We start from the raw sequence: 25,350 nt of genomic DNA, 5'->3' as shown, positions 1-25,350 counted from the left end.
GGCACTATGGATGTGGTGCACGGTCTACAGAAGGCTCTATGTGGAGCACTGTCTACAGGAGTCTCTACTGGGAGCACTGTCTACAGGGGTCTGTGTGGGACACAGTGTATGGTGCTATTATAATCAGGGACACAGTGTATGGTGCTATTATAATCAGGGACACAGTGTATGGTGCTATTATAATCAGGGACACAGTGTATGGTGCTATTATAATCAGGGACAGTGTATGGCGCTATTATTAGAGGTGCAGTGTATGGTGCTATTATATTTAGGGGTGTAGCGTGTGGCACCAAGAGAATTGTATCTTCCTTTATAGGTGCAGAAACGTTTGAAAAGTGAGAAGCTGAAGACATCTGAGCGGCAAACTGCAGAAATGGGCTGTGGCCGGGAAAAATCATAGAGGTCTGGACCGGATGGAGAAGAAAATACATCACCTGTTGTAAATGTTTATCCTGCCTCTAATCAGTACTGTAGTCCCTGTATGATCTGCAGCGAGATGATGGGTGATTGTTTTTCTTTTTGTGAAACAGCAACTCCTAGCATATCCTTACCGATCCCCCACCGATCGGCAGTACCGAAATCCCGTGTCCTCCACACCCCCTCAGCCAGAAGTCTGCAGAAGTTAAATAGAACTGGTGGTTGAGCATGTGCCATAATGCGCTCTTCAAAGTCTATGGCACTGACAGAAATTGCTGAGCGTGCAGTAAATACCCCTTTTGTAGATCAGACCTCAGACTAGATGCCGATATAAATACTTTCGGACGTCTCCTCTCGTGCCCCCACTGACCTCTTTGCATCCTAATATCACTCTTCGTGTTTCTGGGGGAGGGGGACAGGACAAGCGCCACGCGTGACATCACCAGCAAAAGGAAGTGAGGCAGCATTTAATACGATACCCTGGCATATGCTGGCAATGAAAGCAGATAGACCAGGGAGCACTGCGTCAAGAGGCACTGGCACAGCTAATTGGGGAAGGGAAGTGACAGATTGGCCCAACTATAAGGTATAGATTTTCCAAACGGGATGCTTTGTTAAATAGGACTCATTAATAGGTAGAATATACAATTATTTATAGCAATTCTGTCAACTGAATATGCTGCTCTAGGTAAGGCCTCATGCACACAGCCGTGCCTGTAATCACAGCCCACGATGGCGGGCACGGCCGCGGGTCACAGCCCGCATTTTCAAAGTTGTTCTCCAAAGTATGGGAGCAAGGCCCGTAAAATACAAAAAAATAGGACATGCTCCATAATTCCCAGGACGGTCCTACGACACGGATACGGAAAGGTGTCCGCAGCCAATAGAACTGAACGGGTCCGTAATCGCAGACCACATTACGGTCTGTAATTACGGACATTTTTTACAGTCACGTGCACAGGGCCTAAGGGTAGCATATTACAGGGACAGATCCATTTGATTAACAAAAAAGGCCCCAAAAAAATATTGTGCCGTTTGGTTAATAGAAGCATTCAAAGAATATACTGGACTTGTATCTGCAGTAAGAGCATTCATTTCTACAAACTTCATTGACATGTATTAGACAGTTGCAGAATTTTCTGGAACAAATCTAGTGTGTGAACATACCCTTATAAATGACTGAATGCAACTTATCTCCGCAATTCCTAACAAGCTTCTATTCTCTTTAGAAACAAGGAGGTTGTAGCCTCTTCCTCACAAAAAACAAACAAACCGTCAGTTCTAGAAACTAAACTTCGTTTGTCTTTCCGCCCTAGAACAAAAGCCGTAGCTCTGTTGTCTTTCCTCGTCTTGGTTATGAAAGAGCCGCGACTGTTCTTCCTGCTCACCCCACCCTGGCTGGAGGCCACAAGTGCTCCGGAAACCCCGTACAGCGCGCCAACCATCTGCCAAAAGAAACGCGACGCGGGTAGGCAGGCGGGAAGGCGTGGCTGTCAGTGTGTGTCTGTTTATGTGTATACTGCGGGGCGGAGCCAAGGACCCGCCCATCTACCCCGCCTCCGCTGTGATGACGCCATGGGACAGCCGTCTGCAGGAAGCGGCCATTTTGAGAACCTTTGACTCGGTGACGTAGCCGCACGCAGGCCGCGCTCCGCCCCTCGTCTTCATCTCGCCGTCGGACGGAGCGTCGCGGCAACCTGAGGGAGACAAAGCATTAAACTAATGAATGGGGGCAGAGAGACCACAGGCTGGCCTGCACATATTGAGCAGCTACTGAGCGCAAGCTGAGGCACCTAGCTGCCAGGTAAGTGACCCGGGTGCGGACAGTTGTGTGCCAAGAGTCAGAAGATGGCTCTAGTTCCGGTTTGAGGAGGGGTAGTGCGAGTAAGGCCTGACCACACACACTGACCTACAATACAGACTGTGGGCACCCTCGCTGCTCTTAACTTGCTGACCCTTTGAGCTAAGGACACATTACACCGCACAGGTGCCGCACGGACACGGATGTTCTCAGTCATGGCAGGTCTAAAGGAAGAAAGTGCTGTCCTAGATCACACCTAATGTGGTGGACACGGGCTCTCCGGCCATAGCTTAGCTGTGGTGGTCCCAGGATGCAATGTCTGGAATAGTCCTGATCTCCCTGATAGGATTATCTGTACACTCTCCTATGGCAGGCAATAGTAATGTGATTGTGGTTACATAGTCCCGGATTGTGCCAGTCGTCATGTCTACTGAGGCTCATCTGAGAAATCCATGTGGGACAATGTAAAAGCGGTAGTAGTCCTCTCAAAACGTGCCATGTCCACAGTGTTTACATTGTGGGACTATATTAGTGTATGCCCCATTACCAAAAAGTGTTTACATTGCTGGAAATATTTACATTTATGGATTTTTTTAAGTCTCTTGTTTTTTTCAGGTTATATAATATGCTGTTTAGAGGCCAAAAGTAAGCTTTGTATTATACTCCCCAGACTGTGACACAAATGGTCTCAATTGTGACTGATTCACTAGAATCTTCTCTTTAGTCTCCATTTGCATCCTCTACTGCCTATTTGTATATTAATCTTCTTAGTGCACCTTGAGAGAGTCAAAGGGCGCAAAGAAGTGGTTTACAGGAGCTCCCTGCGCGGAGAGACCAGCGGCACTACTGAGCGAGCAGGAGTCATGGTGCGTTCTGGACTCATGCTAGCTGTTCATCTCTTCTTCCGCTTTACGGTCTTGATCTCCCCTCCCCCAAATGAATACCACAGTCAGAGGCTCTGTCACCACATTATAAGTGGCCTATCTCCTATATAAGGAGATTGGCGGTATAATGTAGGTGACAGCAGTGCTTTTTATTTAATAAAACAATCTATTTTCACCACTTTATTAGCGATTTTAGATTTATGCTAATGAGTGTCTTAATGCCCAAGTGGGCGTGTTTTTACTTTAGACCACGTGGACGTTGTACAGGGGAGTGTATGACAGTGACCAATCAGCGTCATTCACTCCTCCATTCATTTAGGCAGCGCATAGGGATCCTGCTAGATCCTTATGTGCTGTCTTATACTAACACATTAACGATACTGAAGTGTTTAGACAGTGAATAGACATTCCACGGGATGTCTATTCACAATCTCTGCACTTCGTCACTCTGTCTGTGGTAGTTACAGCAGATGAAGCGTAATCTCGCGAGATTACGCGGTAAATTACAGGTTACAGCGAGATTACGCTTTGCTCTGCTGTAACTACCACAAAAACAGTAACGAAGTGCACAAACTTGACGCGCAGCATGTGGATGAGATTTGTTAAATTCTCATCCACCTTGCTTCTGTAATACGCTGCTTATTTTCCAGCTTGTATATGCTACGTGTGAACAAACCATAAAACAATCAGTAGCTAGACCCCCTTGATGCAGTTATTTTGTGCAGAATAAACCACATGTTAGAGGTTTTCCAGTTCCTATCCTCCGGATAGGCAATCAATAGCTGATAGGTCGGGGTCTGACTCCTAGGACCCCCGCCGATCAGCTGTTTTGAACGGGGTGCAGCGTTCATACAGGTATTGCAGCCTTCTTCTGCCGTTCACTTCCATAGGAGAAGGCTACAATACCTGAGATGGATGTAGCAGCGATTCACAACGATCCACGGTGAGCAAGTAGAAATGAAGGGGAAGCACTGCTCGTACGAGCGATCGCTGCAGCCCCCCTTCAAAACAGCTGATCGGTGGGGGTTCCGGGAGCTGTTGATGGCCTGTCCTGAGGAGAGGCCATCACATTTTTAGGGACTGGAAAACGCCTTGAGCTTTATTTTGCTGGTCAGTACGATTACGGTGATCTCAAATGTATACATTTTTTTGTGTTTTACTACTTTTGCACAATAATTTGTTTGTCACCGCATTCTAAAAGCATAACATTTTTATGTTTCCGTCGATGTAGCTTTGTGGCGGGCTATTTTTTTGGGAGCACGGGCCTCAAGTGCGGACGCCCGTCCGTGGTCATGTTCATGGGGCCTAAGACTATGTTCATGCTTTTGTGTGGAAATATCTAGCGTGGAATTGGCCGAGACACTGCTGCAGAACTCTGAGGCTAACCCACAAATTTCTGCCACAGTTTTGCAGTTAAAATTGTCGCGCTTCTGCACGCAGCTTAGCTCTATTTAATAGGAGCTCTATGGTTACCTGTCTGTTTACCGCGACATGTCATATTTATTTTTTTTCAGAGAGGGGCTTTGCGATTCTGCCTGCTGAAAATTCTGCCCCATCGTTTACAGCAATGGGATTTTTTTTTTGCGAAAATTTGTCACACTGATTACAACGTGGGAAACTCTTCGAAATCCGAGCGAACATTTTGCCGCGTCAACAAGGGACTTTTTCCCCCTTAGTGTGTTGCAGGTACTAGAAACCACGGTTTGTCACTAGTGTGTTTTTGTTTTTGTTTTGTTTTGTTTTTTTATAGTCATTTCTAGAATGGAAATCGGTTCCCATGCAAAGACTTTGAATTTTGTTCAGCAGTCTGCTAAACATGTAGAGCTGCAGTATAAAGCATGGTGCATGGACAGATTCTGATGAGTCTCCTTACCTATTATGGTCCCACAGATCACAGCAGCACAGTAATAGAATTTGTAATATACTCGACCAAATATCTAGCATAGGGTTCAATACATTTAAAATATAAAAGTAATACTCTTTGTAAGGCATCAGTTGATCGCTGGACTGACTTCAATGTCAACTCCTTTGTTACCAAATATATCTAGTGCAATATGAAAATGTTTATTTACAAGCTTTCCTGGGTCTTGCTCTTAACGTTTTGTCTATGGTTCAAACTACCACTATAAATGAACTGTCTTACCCATTTCCAGTTAGTGGACATTGACTTCTTTATTGTGCAAGTTTTCGGATTACCAAGACTATTTCATCATGTGCAGCACAGATCAATGTGTCATTTTTATTGTGCTTCCTGTCTATAGTACCTGAACAACCTAAAACTGTAAGGGCTTATTCAGACGAACGTGAATAACGTCCGTGTGCTGCGCAGGAAAATGACGCGCAGCACACAAACCCTTTGACTTCAATGGGGCCATTCACACATGCAGGAGTTTTCACGCAGCGTCTGGCTGTTGCATAAAACTCAGTACATGTCCTATATTGGTGCGGTTTTCACGCACCTATCGCCAATTGAAGTCAATGGGTGTGTGAAAATCACGCACGGCACATGTATGCATGTCCGTGTGCTGTGCGTGATTTACGCATAAATTCAATTGAAAATAATAATCATTTTAATAAAATGTGCTTTGCGAGTGCGTGAATAACGCATGCCCCTCGCAAAGCACACATGCATAACGGAACGTGCGTGCGTGCGCGCGTGCGCGCGCTGAGGCAGATGTGAACAAAGCCTAACTGATATAAACGGATGGCATATAAGTTTGTATCTGTCATCCATTGACTTCAGTGTTAAAAGAAAATAATAATAATTTGGCGGAAACAATTTTGGCAGACTACACTATTGCTTCAGTCAAAAAAACTGAAACCTGACAGAACGGAGCCTAACTGAGCCCAAGTGAAGCAAAAACAAAACTCATTGAAATCAATGTTTTTTTGTTTTTTTTACTGAAACGTTTACTTCCGTTCTTGTGCTACTCTGATGGATCCGCTAGAATTGAAGGCAAAACGCAGATGTGAAAAAGCCCAAGTCTATATAAAAATAATAAAATGATGGATCTGAACACAGGAATAAAAAATAAATAAAAAAATGCAGTCATAAAGACAAAGTGGCTTTGGGGGAAAGGGGTAAAGGGTCCATCTGATCAATGTATGCATGTAAAATATTTGTGAATCAATATTTGGGTTGTGACCTTTATCCATGGGTTCACTCTGCTAAACATAAGTTAATAATCTATTCAAATGCATACATAAGCTCCGAATGTCAGTGTTTGATCTTTGGAATTGTAAGGGCTTGTTCACACGGCTTTTTTGCAAACTGATTTCGATGTTTTTTTTAGAGACGGAATCTGCATGGAAAAACGCCTCTTTTGCCTCCCATTGTTTTCAATGGAAATTGGTGCATGTGGTTCATACAGTGTTGGATTTTTCAGCATTCTGCATACGGATGCTGCCCAAAAATTCCCACTGAAATCAATTGGTGGCTGAAAAAAACGGGGGCAAAAGCGCACGGTTTTGTGCACTGAAAAGCACCAAAAACAGCATGCTGATTTTAACCCCTTCCCTCTTTGGCCACTTTTGACCTTCCCGACAGAGCCTCATTTTTCAAATCTGACGTGTCACTTTATGTGGTAATAACGTCAGAATGCTTTCACATATCCAAGCGATTCTGAGATTATTTTCTCGTGACACATTGGACTTTAAGTTACTGGCAAAATTTGCTCGATATGTTCAATATTGTGAAAAACACCAAAATTTAGCCAAAAATTATAATTTTTCTCAATTTAACTGTATCTGCTTATAAGACAGGCAGTTATAACATACAAAATTGTCACTAACATCCCCATATGTCTACTTTAGTTTGGCATCGTTTTTGAACATCCTTTTCTTTTTCTAGGACGTTACAAGGCTTTGAACTTTAGCAGCAATTTCTCACATTTTCAAGAAAATTTCAAAAGGCTATTTTTACAGGGGCCAGTTCAGTTGTGAAGTGGCTTTGAGGGCCTTATATATTAGAAACCCCCAAAAAGTCACCCTATTTTAAAAACTTCATCCCTCAAAGTATTCAAAACAGCATTTAGAAAATTTCTTAACCCTTTAGACATTTAAAGCAAAGTAGAGGTGAAATTTACAAATTTCATATTTTTTTGCAGAAATAAATTTTTAATACAATTTTTTTTTATAACACAGAAGGTTTTACCAGAGAAATGCAACTCAATATTTGTTGCCCAGTTTCTGCAGTTGTAGGAAATATCCCACATGTACTGGCCTCAGAAGCAAAGGAGTACCTAGAGGATTTTGGGGTCTTATTTTTATTAGAATATATTTTAGGCACCATGTCAGGTTTGAAGGGCTCTTGCGGTGCCAAAACAGTGAAAATCCCCCAAAAGTGACCCCATTTGGGAAACTACACACCTCAAGGAAATTATCTAGGGGGATAGTGAGCATTTTGACCGCACAGGTTTTTTACAGAAATGATTAGAAATAGGCTGTTAAAATTAAAATCTACATTTTTTTTCAAAGGAAATGTAGGTTTAGTGATTTTTTTTCTCATTTCCACAAGGACTAAAAGAGAAAAAGCACCGCAAAATCTGTAAAACAATACCCCATATGTGGTAATAAACGGCTGTTTGGACACACGGCAGGGCTTAGAAGGGAAAGAGCGCTATTTGGCCTTTGGAGATAACATTTAGCAGGAATGGTTTGTGGAGGCAAGGTCACATTTGCAAAGCCCCTGAGGGGACAAAACAATGAAAACGCCCAAAAATTTACTCCATTTAGGAAACTACACCTCTTGAGGAATTCATCTAGGGGTGTAGTAAGCATTTTGACCCCACAGATGTTTCATAGAATTTATTAGAATTGGGCAGTGAAAATAAAAACAATCCTTTTTCTTCAATAAGATGTAGCTTTAGCGCAAAATTTTTCATTTTCTCAACAAATAAAGGAAAAAAAGAACCCAACATTTGTAAAGCAATTTCTCCCGAGTACGGCAATACCCCATATGTGGTCATAAACTGCTGTTTTGGCACATGGCAGGGCTCAGAAGGGAAGGAGCGCCATTTGGAGTGCAGATGTTGCTGGATTGGTTTCTGGGCGCCTGTGGGCCCGAAACAGTGAAAACCCCTCAATGCATTTACCTAGGGGTGTAGTGAGTATTTTAACCCTGCAGATGTTTTGTAGAAATTAGTGTGCACTCGATGTTGCAGAGTGAAAATGGGATTTTTTTCCATAGCTATGCCAATATGTGGTGCCCAGCTTGTGCCACCATAACAATACCACTCTAATTATTATGCGGTGTTTCCCGGTTTTAGAAACACCCTACATGGGGCACTAATCTTTTGCCTGGACATTCGACCAGGCTCAGGAGTGAAAGCGTACCATGTAAAATTGAGGCCTAATTATCGATTTACAAAGTATTGGTTCACCACTGCAGAGGCTCAGATGTCAAATAATAAAAAGAAACCCCTGAGAAGTGACCCCATTTGGAAACTACACCCCTCGAGGCATTTATTAAGGGGTGTAGTGAGCATTTTCACCCCACAGGTCTTTTCCATAAATGATTGCACTGCGGATGGTGCAAAGTAAAAATTTATATTTTTCCCTAGATATGCCATTTCAGTGACAAATATGTCATGCCCAGCTTATGCCACTGGAGGCACACACCCCAAAAATTGTTAAAAGGGTTCTCCCGGGTATGACGGTGCCATATATGTGGAAGGAAACTGCTGTTTGGGCACATTGTAGGGTTCAGAGCGGAGGGAGTGCCATTTGCCTTTTGGAGAGCGGATTTTGTTTGGTAGTAGATTTGTTTGATTATTTCTGGTGTTTCCATTTATAAAGTGGGGGTACATGTAAGCCGGGTGGTGTATATAAGGGGCATAGTCAGGTGGTATAATAATGGGGTAAAAAAACAATAAAATGATCCATAGATGTGTGTTACGCTGTGCTCAATCCTTTCTGCACAGGCCGGTGTCGCACTGATATATGGCGTCCTTTCTTATGCCCCGTTTGGTCCACACTCCGCACCTTTGGGGAATTTTTCTGGGAAAGTGTTGTCCTGGTATAATACGGGCACTGTTCCTTCCAGCAGATATGTTTGGGCCCTCCCCTTCCTGGTTCCCTAATTTTAGGTCCTTGATAAATCGCCTCTTGAAACAGAAGAAATGTTCCCCTCGGGCCGGCACAACTGCATATTTTTTATTTCCTGACTTATTGGAGCCTTAACTAATTTTATTTTTTATAGATGTAGCGGTATGAGGGCTTTTTTGCGGGACGAGCTGTAGTTATTATTGGTACCATTTTGGGGTACATGCGACTTTTTGATCACCTTTTATCCTACTTTTTGGGAGGTCAGGTAAACAAAAAAAACACGCAATTCTGCCATAGATTTTTTTTTAGGTTTTTTTTTATACAGCGTTCACCATGCATTATAAACTACATGTTCACGTTATTCTGCGGGTCAGTACGATTCCGGCGAAACCTAATTTATAGAACTTTTTTATGTTTTACAACTTTTTGCACAATAAAATTACTTTTGGAAAAAGAATGTATTTTTTCTGTCGCCAAGTTGTGAGAACCATAGCTTTTTTATTTTTTTGTCGACGGAGCTTTATGAGGGTTCGTTTTTTGCGAGACAAGCTATAGTTTTTATAGGTACCATTTTTGGATACGTGCGACTTTTTGATCACTTTTTATTCCAATATTTGTAGGGCAAAGTGACCAAAAAACAGAAACTCTGGTAAAGTTTTGTTACGGTTTTTTTTTACGCTGTTCACCGCGTGCAATAAATAATATAATATTTTGATACCTCAGGTCGTTACGGTTGCGGCGATACCAAATACGTATGGTTTATTATTTTTTTCAATAATAAAGGACTTGATAAGGGAAAAAGGGGGATTGTGTTTTATTTTTTTACTTAACTTTTATTGTTTTCAAACTTTTATATTTTTCTCACTTTTTTTTTTTCAAGTCCCACTAGGAGACTTGAAGTTCCAACTGTCTGATGTTTTTTTTTCTAATACATTGCACTACATACGTAGTGCAATGTATTAGATCTGTCCGTTATTCACTGAAAGCAAGCCGATTAAGCTTCGCCTCCAGGCGGGGCCTAATCGCTTCCGTAATGGCAGAGCAGGAGGCCATTGTGTCTCCTGTTGCCATAGCAGCAGTCGCCAGTCCTGATTGCCTGTCAGGGCTGGCGATCTGCTAGTAACCGCTACGATGCAGCAATCGCTTTCGATTGCTGCATCGAAGGGGTTAATGGCAGGGATCGGAGCTAGCTCCGGTTCCTGGCATTACAGGTGGATGTCAGCTGTAACATACCGCTGATAACGCCGGATCAGCTCCTGAGCCGACGCCATCTTGCCGGCGGCTACGGAAGCCGATCAGGCTCCACCGCCGGGCGGATATTGACCGGCTTCGGTGCTAGGCAGAACGGGATGCCAGTATTAGGCCTCCGGTTGCCATTGCAGCCACCGGAACCCCGGCAATTTCATTGCTGGGGTTCCAATGAGCTGCAAACACCTTAAATGTAGCGATCACGTTTGAACGCTGCATTGAAGGGGTTAATGGCGGGGATCGAAGCTAACAGCTGAGATCCGGCGATGATGGCAACAGCTCAGCTTCTGAGCCGGCGCCAAACATTTGTCGTAAGTATACGACATTTTGCGGGACGCACTGGCTTTCCATGACGTATACTTATGACAAATGTCGGAAAGGGGTTATCCGGGATTTAATAGGCTATCCTTAGCATAGGCCATCAATATTCGATCAGTGTGGTTTCGACTATCGGAACCCCTGCTGATCAGCTGTTTGAAGGGGCCGCAGTGCTCAAGTGAGCGCTGCATCCTCTTCATTCTTTACACCGGGTTTCAGGCTGTTTGTACTTGCACCTTCGTAGCAGTCGTACAAGGAATTGCAGCGTTGTCCCATTTATTTAATTCCCTATAAAAGTAACAGCGTGTGCAAGTACGAACAACTTGAAACCAGAGGTATACAATGTAGAGGCTGTAGCACTCGTACAAGCGATGTGGACTCACCAAACAGCTGATTCACAGAGGTGCCGAGAGCATGACCCCCACTGATCTAACGTTTATGGCCATCAATTATAAAATGGTGGATAACCCCTTCCTGCCGCAGCCCTTTTTCAGATTTTAATTTTCGTTTTATCCTCCCCACAATCCAAAAGCCATAACTTTTTTTATTTTTCCCTTGATATAGTCCTATGAGGGCTTGATTTTTGCAGGATGAGTTGTAGTTTTTTGTAGGCTCCATTTATTGTGCCATACAATGTACTAGGAAACGGGAAAAAAATTATTTGTGGGGTAGAAAATGAAAAAAACAGACTCCTCCATTGTTGTTTTGCGCATTGTTTTTACGGATTTCACTGTGCAATTAAAACATCATGTTAAAGCGTCTCTGTCACCACATTATAAGTGGCCTATCTCTTACATACTGTGATCGGCGCTGTAATGTAGATCACAGCAGTGTTTTTTATTTAGAAAAACGATCATTTTTGACGGAGTTATGACCTATATTAGCTTTATTCTAACTCATTAGCATAAAGGTCATAACTCATTAAATGATTGTTTTTCTAAATAAAAGCGCCGATCACATCATGTACAATATAGGCCACTTATAATGTGGTGACAGACGTTTAGCAGCGTAAAAATAGGCCTCATGAACTACACAACTTATTTCCTATTGAGTTCCTTGGGAAGCTGTTTGCAGGCGTATTTCAACTGTATTTCGGAGCGTAAGGCTAGGTTCACACGTGGCGGAATTTCACTTGAATTCCGCTGCGGACACTCCGCAGCGTTAATCCGCAGCGGAGCCGTTTCTCCATTGACTTCCACTTTAATTTAGAAGTGTTCGTTTAGACGTTGAGTAAAATTCCGCTGCGGAGCATAGGCTGCGGAGCGGAATTTGGTGTACGCAGCATGCCCTGTCTGTTGCGGACCAGTGGCGGACTGGTTGCGGACTCATGGCGGAATTTCTCCATTGACTTCAATGGAGATTCTAATTTCCGCAATGAAGTCCGCAGCTGTCATGCACATGTCATGTGTGCTGCGGATGCGTCTTGCTTTTTTGACATGACATTTCTTCATTCTGGCTGGACCTATGTATTTCTAGGTCTACAGCCAGACTGAGGAAGTCAATGGGGCTCCCGGAATTACGGGAGCGTTGCTAGGAGACGTCCGTAAATAGTCACTGTCCAGGGTGCTGAAAGAGTTAAGCGATCGGCAGTAACTGTTTCTGCACCCTGGACAGTGACTACCGATCCCAATATACAGCAACCTGTAAAAAAATAGAAGTTCATACTTACCGAGAACTCCCTGCTTCTGTCTCCGGTCCGGCTTCCCAGGATGACGTTTCAGTCTAAGTGACGGCTGCAGCCAATCACAGGCTGCAGCGGTCACATGGACTGCCGCGTCATCCAGGGAGGTAGGGCTGGATGCCGAAAGAGGGACGCGTCGCCAAGACAACGGCCGGTAAGTATGAAATGCGTTTACTTTCACTAGGGAAAGTGCTGGCCCTTCTCTCTATCCTGCACTGATAGAGAGAAGGGAAGCACTTTTACCGCAGTCCGCAGCAGCTAGTCCGCATCAATTTACTGCACATTTTGGGCAGATCCGCAGCCGAAATCCGCAACCCGGATTAGGTGCGGCATTGATGCGGACAGCTGCGGAGGAAATCCGCCACGTCTGGCCGTGCCCTAATACTGAGAATAAATCATGCCTCAGGCAAAACCTCCAGTGGACTGAAAAACATCGTCAAAATCAGCCTGGGAAATGTGCTGATTTTGGAGGCAGATTCAGCATCTGATTTTAGTTTTTTTCAGCCTTGACTTTTTACAGTTTAATGGTAAGTTCACACAGTGTTTTTTGACGCGGAAACCGTGCCAAAAAACGTCTGAACATGCCTCCCATTGATTTCACTGGGAGGGGGAGGCGGTTTTTTCCCCGCATGCGCCATTCCCACACAGACGGCGTACAGCATAGTGGATGGAACGGCTCCCGTTCGCATTCTCTATGGGGATGTATGTGCCGTATTCCATCTCTGTATGTGTCGTTAATCGACACATTCAGAGGTGGAAAAAAAAATGTCAGCCCCCATAGAGAAGTAAAAGAAAGTAAAAAGTAGAACACAAATAAATAAAATTTATGTTCATATCATACTAAAAGCAATATGATAAAAAAAATATAATTTCATGACACCTTCCCTTTAAGGCTAGGACTACACCTAGACTTTTTGTAATCTTATCTATAGTTATCCAAACCTTAACCCTTTCAAGACCAGGCTAATTTTAGTTTTTATGCTTTTTGGTTTTTTTCCTCCACGCCTTCAAAAAGTCGTAACGTTTATTTTTTCGTTGACCACTATATGAGGGCTTAATTTTTACTGGACAAGCTGTACTTTCTAATGGTACTATTTAATATTATGTACACTGTACTGGGACACCGGAAAAAAAAAATAGGGTGGCATTGGAGAAAAACATCAGTTCTGCCATTTTTTTATGGGTTTCTTTTTTTACATTGTGTATGTATATTTGTGTACAGAGCTGTGTAAGGCGTCTTTTTGTACGTGGAAAGATGTAGTTTTTATTACCATTTTGGGGAGATGTCTGGCATTTCGACCACTTAAATTTGGGGGGGGGGGTTGAAGTTGGAAAAAAAGAGCGATTCAGCCATTTTTACTCTTTTTTTTTTTTTTTTTCCCGCTACAACGTACACTGTAGTGGATACATTTTTTTTTATAGTTAGGGCATTTTCGGACGCGGGGATACCTAATGTGTTTATTATTTGTTTTTATGTGATCTAGGGTAATAAGGGTAATTTAATTTTTACTTCTTACATTTTTTATTTTATTTAGACCCATTCCCAAGCAATTTTGATGTCGTATAGAAGAAAAAAGTAACTAGAACATTTTTAAATTCACTGTAAGGAAAAAAAAATCGATAGCAAATAGTTTTGACAGTGATTTTTACTTTTTATCTAGTGACAATAAATCGAGGTGTGTCGTCCTAGTCTCAAATTCAAGCTTCTTCGAATCCAAAATTAAAAAATTTAGTTCTCGATGCACTTTAGTAGCTTTATTCAATTGCAGGCTGCGCTCTCCATTCATTTTAGTGTGGGGCAGAGTAGGGGGAGACTTGAATAACTGTCCTTCAGTTTTTGATGACAAAGTTGGATAGCGAGCTAAAATAAGGTCTGTCTTACCCAAACAGGGACTTAAAAGTTGTCAGTGTGTCTGTAAAGGGTACTTGCTAGCTAATCTAGTCTGAGCACAGTATGGACACTGATCAAGCAGACAAGCTTGCTCTATTACTCTTAGCGCTGTGAAAGCTTTATGTTTCATTAGGAGTATGCTTTGTTTTAAAAATCACTTCTTATAGCTGGTAAAATAAATTTTAGAAAAGAAAAAACCTTCACCTTGTTTTGCTATGTAAATCTCTTTCTCCTTGATTTAGCTTTGTTTTTTTGTTTTTGTTTCTTAGGCAAGCGTCTTCATCGGAATTCCATGGCTGATGTACTTGCACAGAAAAATATCAGATGATACTTCAATGTAGAAAGACTAAGAATGTCTGCATGGACCAAATGTATTACAACAGTCTGTTGAAATTGGAAGACAAAAACCTACAGTCTTGTTTATACCTTTCCTAGAATACTTTTCAGTTTATAGTAATGACAGAGGAGGTCTCTGTAATAAAAATTGAACATAATCTAATCATGGAAAAAAGAAGTACTATAAAAGTTGAAGAAGATGAGGAAATGGTTGGTGATGTTAATCAAGTGCAGATCAAGGTGGAAGCAGATAGCATCAAACAAGCTGAAAGCAGTGATGAACAAGACGACCAGGAACAGAATTGTGTAGATACCGCGAACACCTTATCATTGAATGAAAACGAGGAAGAGTATGGTGTCCTTTTTTCACAGTATACCACCACCCTCTATGATGCAGCGATGGAGGCTGTGACGCAGAGCATCATTACAAACAAAAATATGAGTAACCGAAAAAAGTCCCCAGCTTGGAATCATTTCTTTATTTCACCTCGGGACAGTACCAAAGCTATATGCATGTACTGCATGAAAGAGTTTAGCAGAGGCAAGAACGAAAAAGATCTTAGTACCAGTTGTTTGATGAGACATGTAAGAAGAGCGCACCCTAGAGTTCTTGCCTCCGAAAATGGAAACATGCCAAGCATATCCACATATTCTCCTCCTACCTTAGTACTACCTCCGCATCCTCCTGATGTTGTGGATACCAATGCTACCCCAACAAAAATGAGGAAGCTCAAGCTCAAAATGTCCCCGCCAGAAAAAATAGCTGAGGAACCTTTATCTGTGCCCTCTTCTGATGAAATATCCTCAGACTTGTCAATATCTGACAAAAATGCCCGAGAAGATGTTACCGTTTCCCCTACATCTTTACCAAATATTCCCAATGATGAAACTGTAGAAAATGTCACAGAAAGGCAAATGTCAATTCAAAAAAATTCATCGGGTTCTAGGAGAAGATCTGCTGTTTGGAAACACTTTTATTTGTCTCCACTGGATAACTCAAAAGCCGTTTGTATCCACTGCATGAATGAATTTAGCAGAGGAAAGAATGGAAAAGACCTTGGTACCAGCTGTCTAATAAGGCACATGTGGCGAGCCCATCGGTCCATTGTTTTGCAAGAAAACAGTGGCGGCACAAGCTTGCCACCTCCATATTCAATTCCTCCTACACTTTTGCCTTCCCTCTTATCAGCAGATAGTGAATTAGTCTCCACTGCAGTTTATCCAGGAAAAAATGGGAAGGAAACTATTTCTGTACCTTCATCACCGGAAAGCGTTTCAGGAGAACTGAAATACAGTGTCCCTAACGGTGATTTATCGATTGACAATGGAGCAGCAGTTTTACATTCTTCAGAAAATATTGGCGAAGCTTCCGTTTCTTCTCCTGAAAAAGCTAACGACTGTCACAAATCATTAGCGTACGACTCGCCTATTTTCTTTCAACAAAATAAGAAGGCTAGAAAGCGACTAAAGTCTGAGGTTTGGCATCATTTTTCATTATCACCTACTGACAACCTAAAAGCTGTTTGTAGATACTGTAACTGCATGATCAGCAGAGGTAAAAAGGGGGATTTAGGGACTAGTTGCTTAATGAGACATCTTTACAGACGACATCCAGAAATAGTTTTAAACCAAAAAAGCTTTGACGTTAGTCTTGCGAATTCTCCTTATGCTACCTTGGCATCGGCAGAATGCTCATCCTCGAAAGTTATTGAGCTGTCATCTGCTGCACCTCATGATAATCAAATTGTTTATCCATCAAATAGCAAGAAGACCTCAAAACTGTGGAATCACTTCTCCATCTGTTCTGCAGATTCAACTAAAGTTATATGTATGCACTGTGGGCGCACAATAAGCAGAGGGAAAAAGCCAACAAATTTAGGCACCAGTTGTCTTCTGAGGCACCTGCAGCGATTTCACAGCAATGTATTGCAGAATAATGGTGTTTCTGAAGCCTTACCGTCAGCTGATCTACACATGCCAGTAAACAATGGTTTAACAGCCACCTCTTTTGACGAAACCAATGATAAATTAAGTGACTCCCATCATGTTGCCAAAAAAATCACAAGTCTTGTAGCTGAAATGATTGCACTTGATCTCCAACCGTACTCTTTTGTAGATAATGTTGGTTTTAATAGACTTCTTGAATACCTGCAACCTCAATATTCATTACCATCTCCAACATACTTTTCTAGGACAGCAATCCCAGAAATGTATGAAAATGTGAAGCACATAATAGTCTCCCACCTAAAAGAAGCTGAAAGCGGTGTAATCCATTTTACCGCAGGAATCTGGATGAGCAGTCAGACTCGGGAATACTTAACACTTACTGCTCACTGGGTTACATTTGACTCTTCATTCAAGCCACATAGTGAAGATTACCACTCTTCTGCACTTCTACACGTCTCCCAGATTGATTGTGATTATAATGGCCTGAGTGTTCTAAAGCATCTAGAATACTTGTGGGAGTCTTGGATAACCTCATACGGCCTTCAAATAGGTATCACTGTAACAGAAAGTCATAGCATAGGAAGAACCCTGAATGAAAGTGATCATTCAAGTGTCGAATGTTTCGGGCACACCATTGACTTAATTGTAAATGAGGCCATTAAGAGTCAAAGAATGGTCCAAAACCTACTAAGCATCTCGCGGAAAATTTGTGAACGCGTTCACAGATCAACAAGAGCAAAGGACAAATTGGCGGAATTGCAAAGGGACTATGGATTGCCTCAACATCTGTTAATTCAAGATGTCCCTTCCAAATGGAATACGTCATTTCACATGTTAGAACGTTTAATTGAGCAAAAAAGAGCCATTGATGAGATGTCCATTGAGTGCAACTTCAGGGAGTTGATCAGTTGTGATCAGTGGGAGGTAATGCAGTCTGTTTGCCACGCATTGAAACCTTTTGAGGCTGCCAGTAAAGAGATGAGCATGCACACAGCTACTTTAAGTCAGGTAATTCCAATGATCCACATTCTAAACCGAACGATTGAAATGTTGTTTGAGGAAACAATGGGCATAGATACCATGCTGAAGTCTCTGAAAGAAGCTATGGTGTGTCGTCTGTCCTCAACGCTTCACGATCCAAGATTCATTTTTGCCACTCTCCTGGACCCTCGGTACAAAGCATCTTTATTTGCAGAAGAAGAAGCTGAGGAATATAAACTCAATTTAATCCGGGAACTGGAAATCTTAAATTCTACCTCAGATGATACACCTGTTGTCAATGGGTGTAAACAGCATTCACCACCTAACCAGAAGGACGACGATATCTGGTCACTTATGGCCAATATTCAAAAGTCCAAGAATTTAAAAGCGAAATTACCAGAAGACATTGTATTTGCTTATTTAGAAGAAGAAGTGCTTGAGCATAACTGTGATCCTCTAACATATTGGAACTTGAAGAAATCCTCTTGGCCAGTTTTGTCAAAATTGGCAGTACGATTTCTTGGCTGTCCACCAAGTGTTATCCCTACCGAGAAACTCTTTAACACCTCAAACGAAAGTGGCAATTTTAATCAGTCTAGGTTAATGATGGAACACTTTGAGCAGCTAATCTTTTTAAAAGTTAATCTCCCATTGATTTATTTTCAGTATTGAAATGGTCAGGTGAAAACCTCATGTTGCTTACTGAATATCTGAATTTTGTATGTATGGTTAATTGCTCCCATGTATGACGTTTAAGAAGTGACTCGTTTTCTATTTTGTCCAAGTGTTTTTGCTTTAAATCTTGTCTACATGTGCCTTACCAAGTTCTTCAGGCAGCCAGACTTTGTATAATTTTTTTTTTTTTCCTATCACTCTACAAACATTAGTCTTGTCATATATCTAGGAAATTCTGTTTTTTGTCTTCAGAGTTGTACATACATTTGTAAAAAGTGAATACATTTTGTTATGGACTGGGAAGAAAAGATGTAAACAATTTTTTATTCTGTAGTTTTACTGCAAGTATGTAAAAAAAAAATTGAAAGGTACTGTATTTTAGTCATCGTTCTTGTTTTTTTTTTTTATTTTTTTTTACTTGTGTTTTGAATTAAGCGGCATTTAAATATCAGGTTTTATTTTTAAGATAGGTGCTAATTTATTGTAGTCTATAGAAGCTGTTTGCGTTTTTGTAAATTGAAAATCTTCCATAAGATTTGAATGATTTTACATTTGTTTCCTAAGGCTCCGCTACATCGGCCCTGTCGGTTTGTAATAGAGAAATAATGTTTACAATGTTTTATGTTGTGAGTCTCTTGTGCATTATGTAGTCTGTTCCACAAATTGTTGCTGTTTTTACGTTGAAATTTGTGTAACACACTATGAATGAGATGAGACGGTTTGTTTGATATGAGCATTATACTATTGGGGAATTTGTAATGTTCTATGTAATATTAGATGTCGGTTTTTAATCCGTTTTTGTGGACAAACGTTAAATGCTGTGCCATTAGCGATCTCACAGATTCTTCTGCACACAAAGCATATCAAGAAGCGCCCAAGACACTCCTTATACATATTTTATTATATTCTGATGGGTGTTTTTTTTTAGTTTTAAAAATTATGTATAGTTGCGGTTGTACATATGGGTAATAAATCAATTCAACTTTATTTTCTAAAACTACTTTTCCACTTGAAATCTCAATGAGTGATTCTTTGCTACCCTTGGAAATAAGTCTCACTGGTCCTTTATTTTTTTCAGTTTCTGTATAATATATTACATTTTAATTGTCATTTTGTTCATGATAATGTACTGAAGTCAGACCTGATTTTTCTACATCTATGTATTAGTGTATTTATAAATGGTCAACAGATGTTTCTGAAATTAAACCATTCTTTGCAGCATTTTGGTCAAATTTCTGACAACTTTTGTGGTTCTATTTTTCTATTAATTAATAATCACTCAGTGCTAACAATTGTTTTTCCAACCAAATACTTGCTGGCTTAGTGTATGTTCACATGTGGAAGACTTGTTGCGTGTAAAAATGCCTTTAACCTACAGCTATATTGGACTAAATGAGATGAATGTGGCTTTAGGTAGACTAGGTGAGAAGGCCTATATTAATTTAAAATGGATTTCGAAGTGTTTTGAGTATATGGGTAATAATCCCTATCCTCAGAGAAGGCCTGGAATCACTTGAAAATTGCTGTAGATAAGTTGTTTTTTTTTGCCTCATTAGGAAAAATCACTTGCACATCACTCATACATGAAGACTCCTCTTGTCAATAATAGTGAAACTTAAGCGGAATCTATAAATTCTTGAAAATGTTGCATCTCTGGCTGCTGCACTAAACTGCCATGAATGCTCCCCCGTGCTATCGAGTTATTAGAACTGATCTATATGCCTTTAACACACAGTGGTCTAAGCACATGGCATTCCACTCACATGGACCATGCACAGCAGCATGCATATGCTAATTTTTTTATGCCCCATTATGACTTCAATAAAACACTGCAATACTTGGGGGAAAAAAATCTGACAGTCATTGTAATAGGCATACACAGATGGCCCCTGGCTGGCATGGAAATTCATTGCATATATTCAATGGACTGTTGGTGCGCGGATAGTAGTCTGGTAACTTCTTAACCCCCTCCCGCTGCAGCCACTTTTGACTTTCCTGAGCCTTATTTTTCAAATCTGACGTGTCACTTTGCGGTAATAACTTTAGAATGCTTTTACCTATCTAAGCGATTCTGAGGTTCTCCCGTGACACGTACTTTAAGTTAGTGGTAAAATTTGGTCTATTTCATTCAGTATTTAAAAAGGCTCTGTCACCACATTAAAAGTGGCCTATCTTGTACATGATATGATCGGCGCTGTAATGTAGACTAGAGCAGTGTTTTTTTATTTATTTAGAAACACGATAATTTTTGAAGGAGTTATGACCTATATTAGCTTTATTCTAATGAGCTTCTTAATAGACAACTGGACGTGTTTTACTTTTTGGCCAAGTGCGCGTTGTGGAGAGAAGTGTAGAACGGTGACCAATCAGCGTCATACACTTCTCTACATTCATTTACACAGCATATCGCTACACACACACACACACACACACACACACACACACGTTACTGCATTGTCCTGACAGTGAATATACATTACCTCCAGCCAGGACGTGATGTCTATTCAGAATCCTGACACTTCGCTAACGTTTCTGTGATATTTACAGCAAGGCAAGCGTAATCGTTTTAAATGACATTTTACAGCGTAATCTCGCGAGATTACGCTTGCCTTGCTGTAAATATCACAAACGTTTAGCGAGGTGTCAGGATTCTGAATAGACATCACGTTCTGGCTGGAGGTAATGTATATTCACTCTCAGGACACTTGAGTAATGTTAGTGTGTATGTGGCTCCACATAGTGATCTAGTTAAGATTACTATGTGCTGTGTAAATGAATGGGGAGAAGTGTATGATGCTGATTGGTCAGCGTCATACACTTCTCTCCACAACGCCCACTTGACCAGAAAGTAAAACACGCCCAGTTTTAAGAAACTCATTAGCATAAAGCTACAATAGGTCATCACTCCATCAATAGTGATCGTTTTTCTAAATAAAAAACACTGCTGTAATCTACATTACGGCGCCGATCACATCATGTACAAGATAGGGCACTTATAATGTGGAGACAGAGCCTCTTTAATTGTGAAAAACGACCAAACTAGCGAAAAATTCAGCATTTTTGTAAATTTAAATGTATCTGCCAAAATACTCGCTAATTAACATCCCCCATATGTCTACTTTAGATTGGCATAGTTTTTTGAACATCCTTTTATTTTTCTAGGACTTTACAAGGCTTAGAACTTTAGCAGAAAGTTTCAAAGGCTATGTTTACAGGGACCAGTTCAGTCGTGAAGTGGATTTGAGGAGGCCTATACAATTCAAACCCCCATTTTAAAATCTGTACCCCCTCAAACTATTCAAAACCGGATTTAGAACGTTTCTTAACCCTTTAGGTTAATTAAATTAAAGCAAAGTAGAGGTGAAATTTACACATTTTATTATTTTTTAGAAAATTCTTTGTTTAATAAAAGAATTTCTGTAACACATGTTTTACCAGAGAAACTCAACTCAATATTTATTGCCCAGATTCTGCAGTTTTTTTTAGAAATATCCCACGTGTGGCCCTAGTGTGTTACTGGACTGAAGCACCGGCCTTCGAAGCAAAGAAGCACCTAGAGAATTTTGGGGCCTCCTTTTTATCAGAATAGATTTTAGGCACCGTGTGAGGTTTGAAGAGGTCTAGTGATGCCAAAACAGTGGAAACACCCCAAAGATGACAGTTTGGCAAACTACACCCCTCAAGGAGCATATATAGGGGTGTAGTGATCATTTTGACCCCACAGGTGTTTCATAGATTTTATTAGAATTTGGACGTGAAAATGAAAAATGTAAAAAAAATTTTTTTCCAAGAAGATGTCGTTTTAGCTAAACAAAACAAAAAACAATGTCCTCAAGGAATAAAGAAAAGGCCCTCTAACATTTGTAAAGCAACTTCTCTGGAGTATGGAAAAAAACTGTGAGCACAAGGCAAGGGTCAGAAGAGAAGGAGCACTATTTAGCTTTTGGAGCACAGATTTTACTGGATTGGTTTCTTGACACCATGATGTTTTTACAAAGCCCCTAAGGTACCAGTACAGTGCAGTGTAAACTACCCAAAAGTGACTCCATTTACAAAACTACACCCCTTGAGGAATTCATCTAGGGGTGTAGTAATCACTTTGAACCCACAGGTGTTTCATAGATTTATTAAAATTGGGCAGTGAAAAGAAAAATCATTTTTCTTATTGATTTTCTCAACAAATAAAGGAAGAAAAAGCACCCAAACATTTGTAAAGCAATACCCCATATGTGGTCATAAACTGCTGTTTGGGCACACAGCAAGGCTCAAAAGGGAAGGAGCGCCATTTGGCTTTTGTAGTGCAGATTTTGCTGCATTGGTTTCTGGGTGCTATGTCGCGTTTGCATAGCCCCTGTAGAGCCAAAACACTGGAAACCCCCCAGAAGTGACCCCATTTTGGAAACCACCCCTCAAGGTATGCACCTAGATATGCCAATATGTGGTGCCCAGCTTGTGCCACTGTAATAAGACAGCTTTCTGTTTCCCAGTTTTAGAAACACCCTACATGTGGCCCTTATATTTTGCCTGGACATTCGACCAAGCTCGAGTCAGAGTACAATGCGAAATTGAGGCCTAATTTGGTGATTTTACAAAGTATTGGTTCACAATTGCAGAGGCTCTGATGTGAAATAATAAAAAACCTGTGAGCAGTGACCCCATTTTTAAACCACACCCCTCAAGGCATTTATTATGGGGTTTAGTGAGCATTTTTACCCCACAGGTCTTGTCCATAAATGCGCTGCGGATGGTGCAAAGCAAAAATGTTAATTGTTCCCTAGATATGTCATTTCAGTGGCAAATATATCATGCCAAGCTTGTGCCAGTGGAGACGCACCCCAAAAATTGTTAAAAGGGTTCTCCCAGATATGGTGATGTGGAAGTAAACAGCTGTTTGGGCACTATAGGGCTCAGAAGGGAGGGAGCACCTTTTGCTTGGGAATATTTTTGTTTGAGTATTGCTGGTGTTTTCGTTTATAATGCGGGGTACAGGTAAGCTGGGCAGAGTAAATCAGGGGCATGGTCAGGTGGTATAATGGGGGTAAAAAAAAATCCATAGATGTGTCACTCTGTGAAGTAATCCTTTCTGCACAGGCCAGTGTGGAACTGATAAATTATGTTCTTTCTTATCCCCCTTTTGGTCCACACTTTTTTCACCTTTCGCAGTTTGGGGAATTTTGCTGGGAAAGTGTCCTTGTATAATACGGGCACCCTCCCTTCCAGCAGCTATGTTTTGAATCTTCCCCTTTCTGGTTCCCTAATTTTATGGCCTTGATAAATCACCTCTTGTAAGAATAAATGTTAATTTTGGGCCTGCACAACTGCATATTTTTCTTTTCTGACTTATTGTACCCTTAACTAATTATATTTTTTAATAGACACAGTGGTATGAGGGCTGTTTTTTTTTTTTGTTTTTTTTTGTAAGTGGTACCATTTTGGGAAATATGTAGCAAGGCTCGAATAGCACTAGGTTAAGGTGTGGGTGCATAAGTAGGGGCCCAACCCGATCTAATAGAGAAAGTACTATGCACACCAGAAAGGCATTAAAGCAGTACATGAAATCATGAAAAGAACACCTCAATCAATGAATTAAGCATCGATATTTTGAACATTGTCCTTAGCGAGAATTTCTTCCTATTTGAAGACACATACTTAATTCAAAAACAGGGCACAGTGATGGGCTCCAACGTGGCCCCCCCCCCCTTACGCTAACTGCTATATGACGTATTTTGAGGAACATCCCATATACACTAATTATCTTTACAAAAACCATGCATTCGTTTGGAAACGCTATATGGATGACATTTTCTGTCTGGAATGGCACACTAGAGGCCCTACTAGAATTTTCCCTCTACATTAACTCACTATGGTCAGTTACAATGTCCTCTGAACCACAATCAGATGTCGATGAACTTCCTCGACACCATGGTAATCCAAAATGAGGAAGATACCTTGTGTACGGATCTCTTCGTAAAAGAGACAGACCGAAATAGCCTATTACATGTCTCAAGCTGCCACCCACAAAAACCGCCCCTCCGAAATCACAATTCGATAGGGTCGCCAGAATAGTGGACAACATTAGCAGCAGACAAACCAGAACAGAGGAAATGGCTGATAAGTTCAAAAATAGGGGCTACCCAGAAAGAGTGATACAACAGGCCGAAATCTCAAACCGCTACCTAACACTAAAACCAAACGCATCCCATTTGTCCATATGTAACATCCCTACTCATACAAAATACATCACATTATTAGAAAGCACTGGTCTCTCCTCCAAGAAGCTTATCCCTCCATTGAAGAATTTAAATCCCCTTTTTTACTTTGTCAAGAAACCCCAAAACTTAAAGAGGCTCTGTCACCAGATTTTGCAACCCCTATCTGCTATTGCAGCAGATAGGCGCTGCAATGTAGATTACAGTAACGTTTTTATTTTTAAAAAATGAGCATTTTTGGCCAAGTTATGACCATTTTTGTAGTTATGCAAATGAGGCTTGCAAAAGTCCAAGTGGGCGTGTATTAGGTGCGTACATCGGGGCGTTTTTAATACTTTTACTAGCTGGGCGCTCTGATGAGAAGTATCATCCACTTCTCTTCAGAACGCCCAGCTTCTGGCAGTGCAGACACAGCGTGTTCTCGAGAGATCACGCTGTGACGTCACTCACAGGTCCTGCATCGTGTCAGACGAGCGAGGACACCGGCACCAGAGGCTACAGTTGATTCTGCAGCAGCATCAGCGTTTGCAGGTAAGTAGCTACATCGACAGAGCCTCTTTAAGGGACACATTAGTAAGGTCTGACATAGGCTCCAGCAAAATAGTCTCAAGACAACAATTTCTTAGGACCCCTAAAAAGGGAACTTTCCCATGCCTGTCATGCATGCAATGCTCAAATGTAATTAAAGGAGACTAGATCTACCATCCACACACAGGACGCGGAATCCAAATTAACGATTACTTTACATGCAACTGCAATTATATGGTGTACTTCATCAGATGTCCGTGTGGCCTAGCCTATGTGGGAGAAACAACACAACGTATACGTGATTGCATTAACTGGTTGCCGACACAGGACGAGTATGCTCGTCCTGAGCGGCGAGCACTTCGCGCATTAGGACGAGCATACTCGTCATG

At 41.2% G+C, this 25,350-nt stretch overlaps 2 protein-coding genes across 3 annotated transcripts in view; one reads left to right on the top strand and one right to left on the bottom strand.

Annotated features, from left to right (window-relative positions):
- BRD1 (bromodomain containing 1) overlaps positions 1 to 2,049 on the bottom strand; it is a 110,207-nt gene extending 108,158 nt beyond the window's left edge. Inside the window, exon 1 of the mRNA XM_075857214.1 lies at positions 1,585 to 2,049. The gene's annotated coding sequence lies outside the window, so the exon portion shown is untranslated. The remainder of the gene's footprint in view (positions 1 to 1,584) is intronic.
- ZBED4 (zinc finger BED-type containing 4) lies at positions 1,986 to 19,437 on the top strand. Of its 2 annotated transcripts, XM_075857217.1 has the most exons (3): positions 1,986 to 2,221; positions 4,617 to 4,788; positions 14,555 to 19,437. In XM_075857217.1, exon 3 carries the CDS (start codon positions 14,742 to 14,744, stop codon positions 18,219 to 18,221), a length of 3,480 nt encoding a protein of 1,159 aa, XP_075713332.1. In that variant the 5' UTR covers positions 1,986 to 2,221; positions 4,617 to 4,788; positions 14,555 to 14,741; the 3' UTR covers positions 18,222 to 19,437. The 2 variants fall into 2 exon arrangements, with proteins under 2 accessions (XP_075713332.1, XP_075713331.1); XM_075857216.1 differs by lacking the exon at positions 4,617 to 4,788.
- The last annotated feature ends 5,913 nt before the right edge of the window (positions 19,438 to 25,350 follow it).

This window comes from Rhinoderma darwinii, chromosome 3, assembly GCF_050947455.1.
Source record: "Rhinoderma darwinii isolate aRhiDar2 chromosome 3, aRhiDar2.hap1, whole genome shotgun sequence".
NCBI lineage: Eukaryota > Metazoa > Chordata > Amphibia > Anura > Rhinodermatidae > Rhinoderma > Rhinoderma darwinii.
Note: the sequence above shows the minus strand (reverse complement) of the source record. Positions and strands in the feature narration are given on the sequence as shown.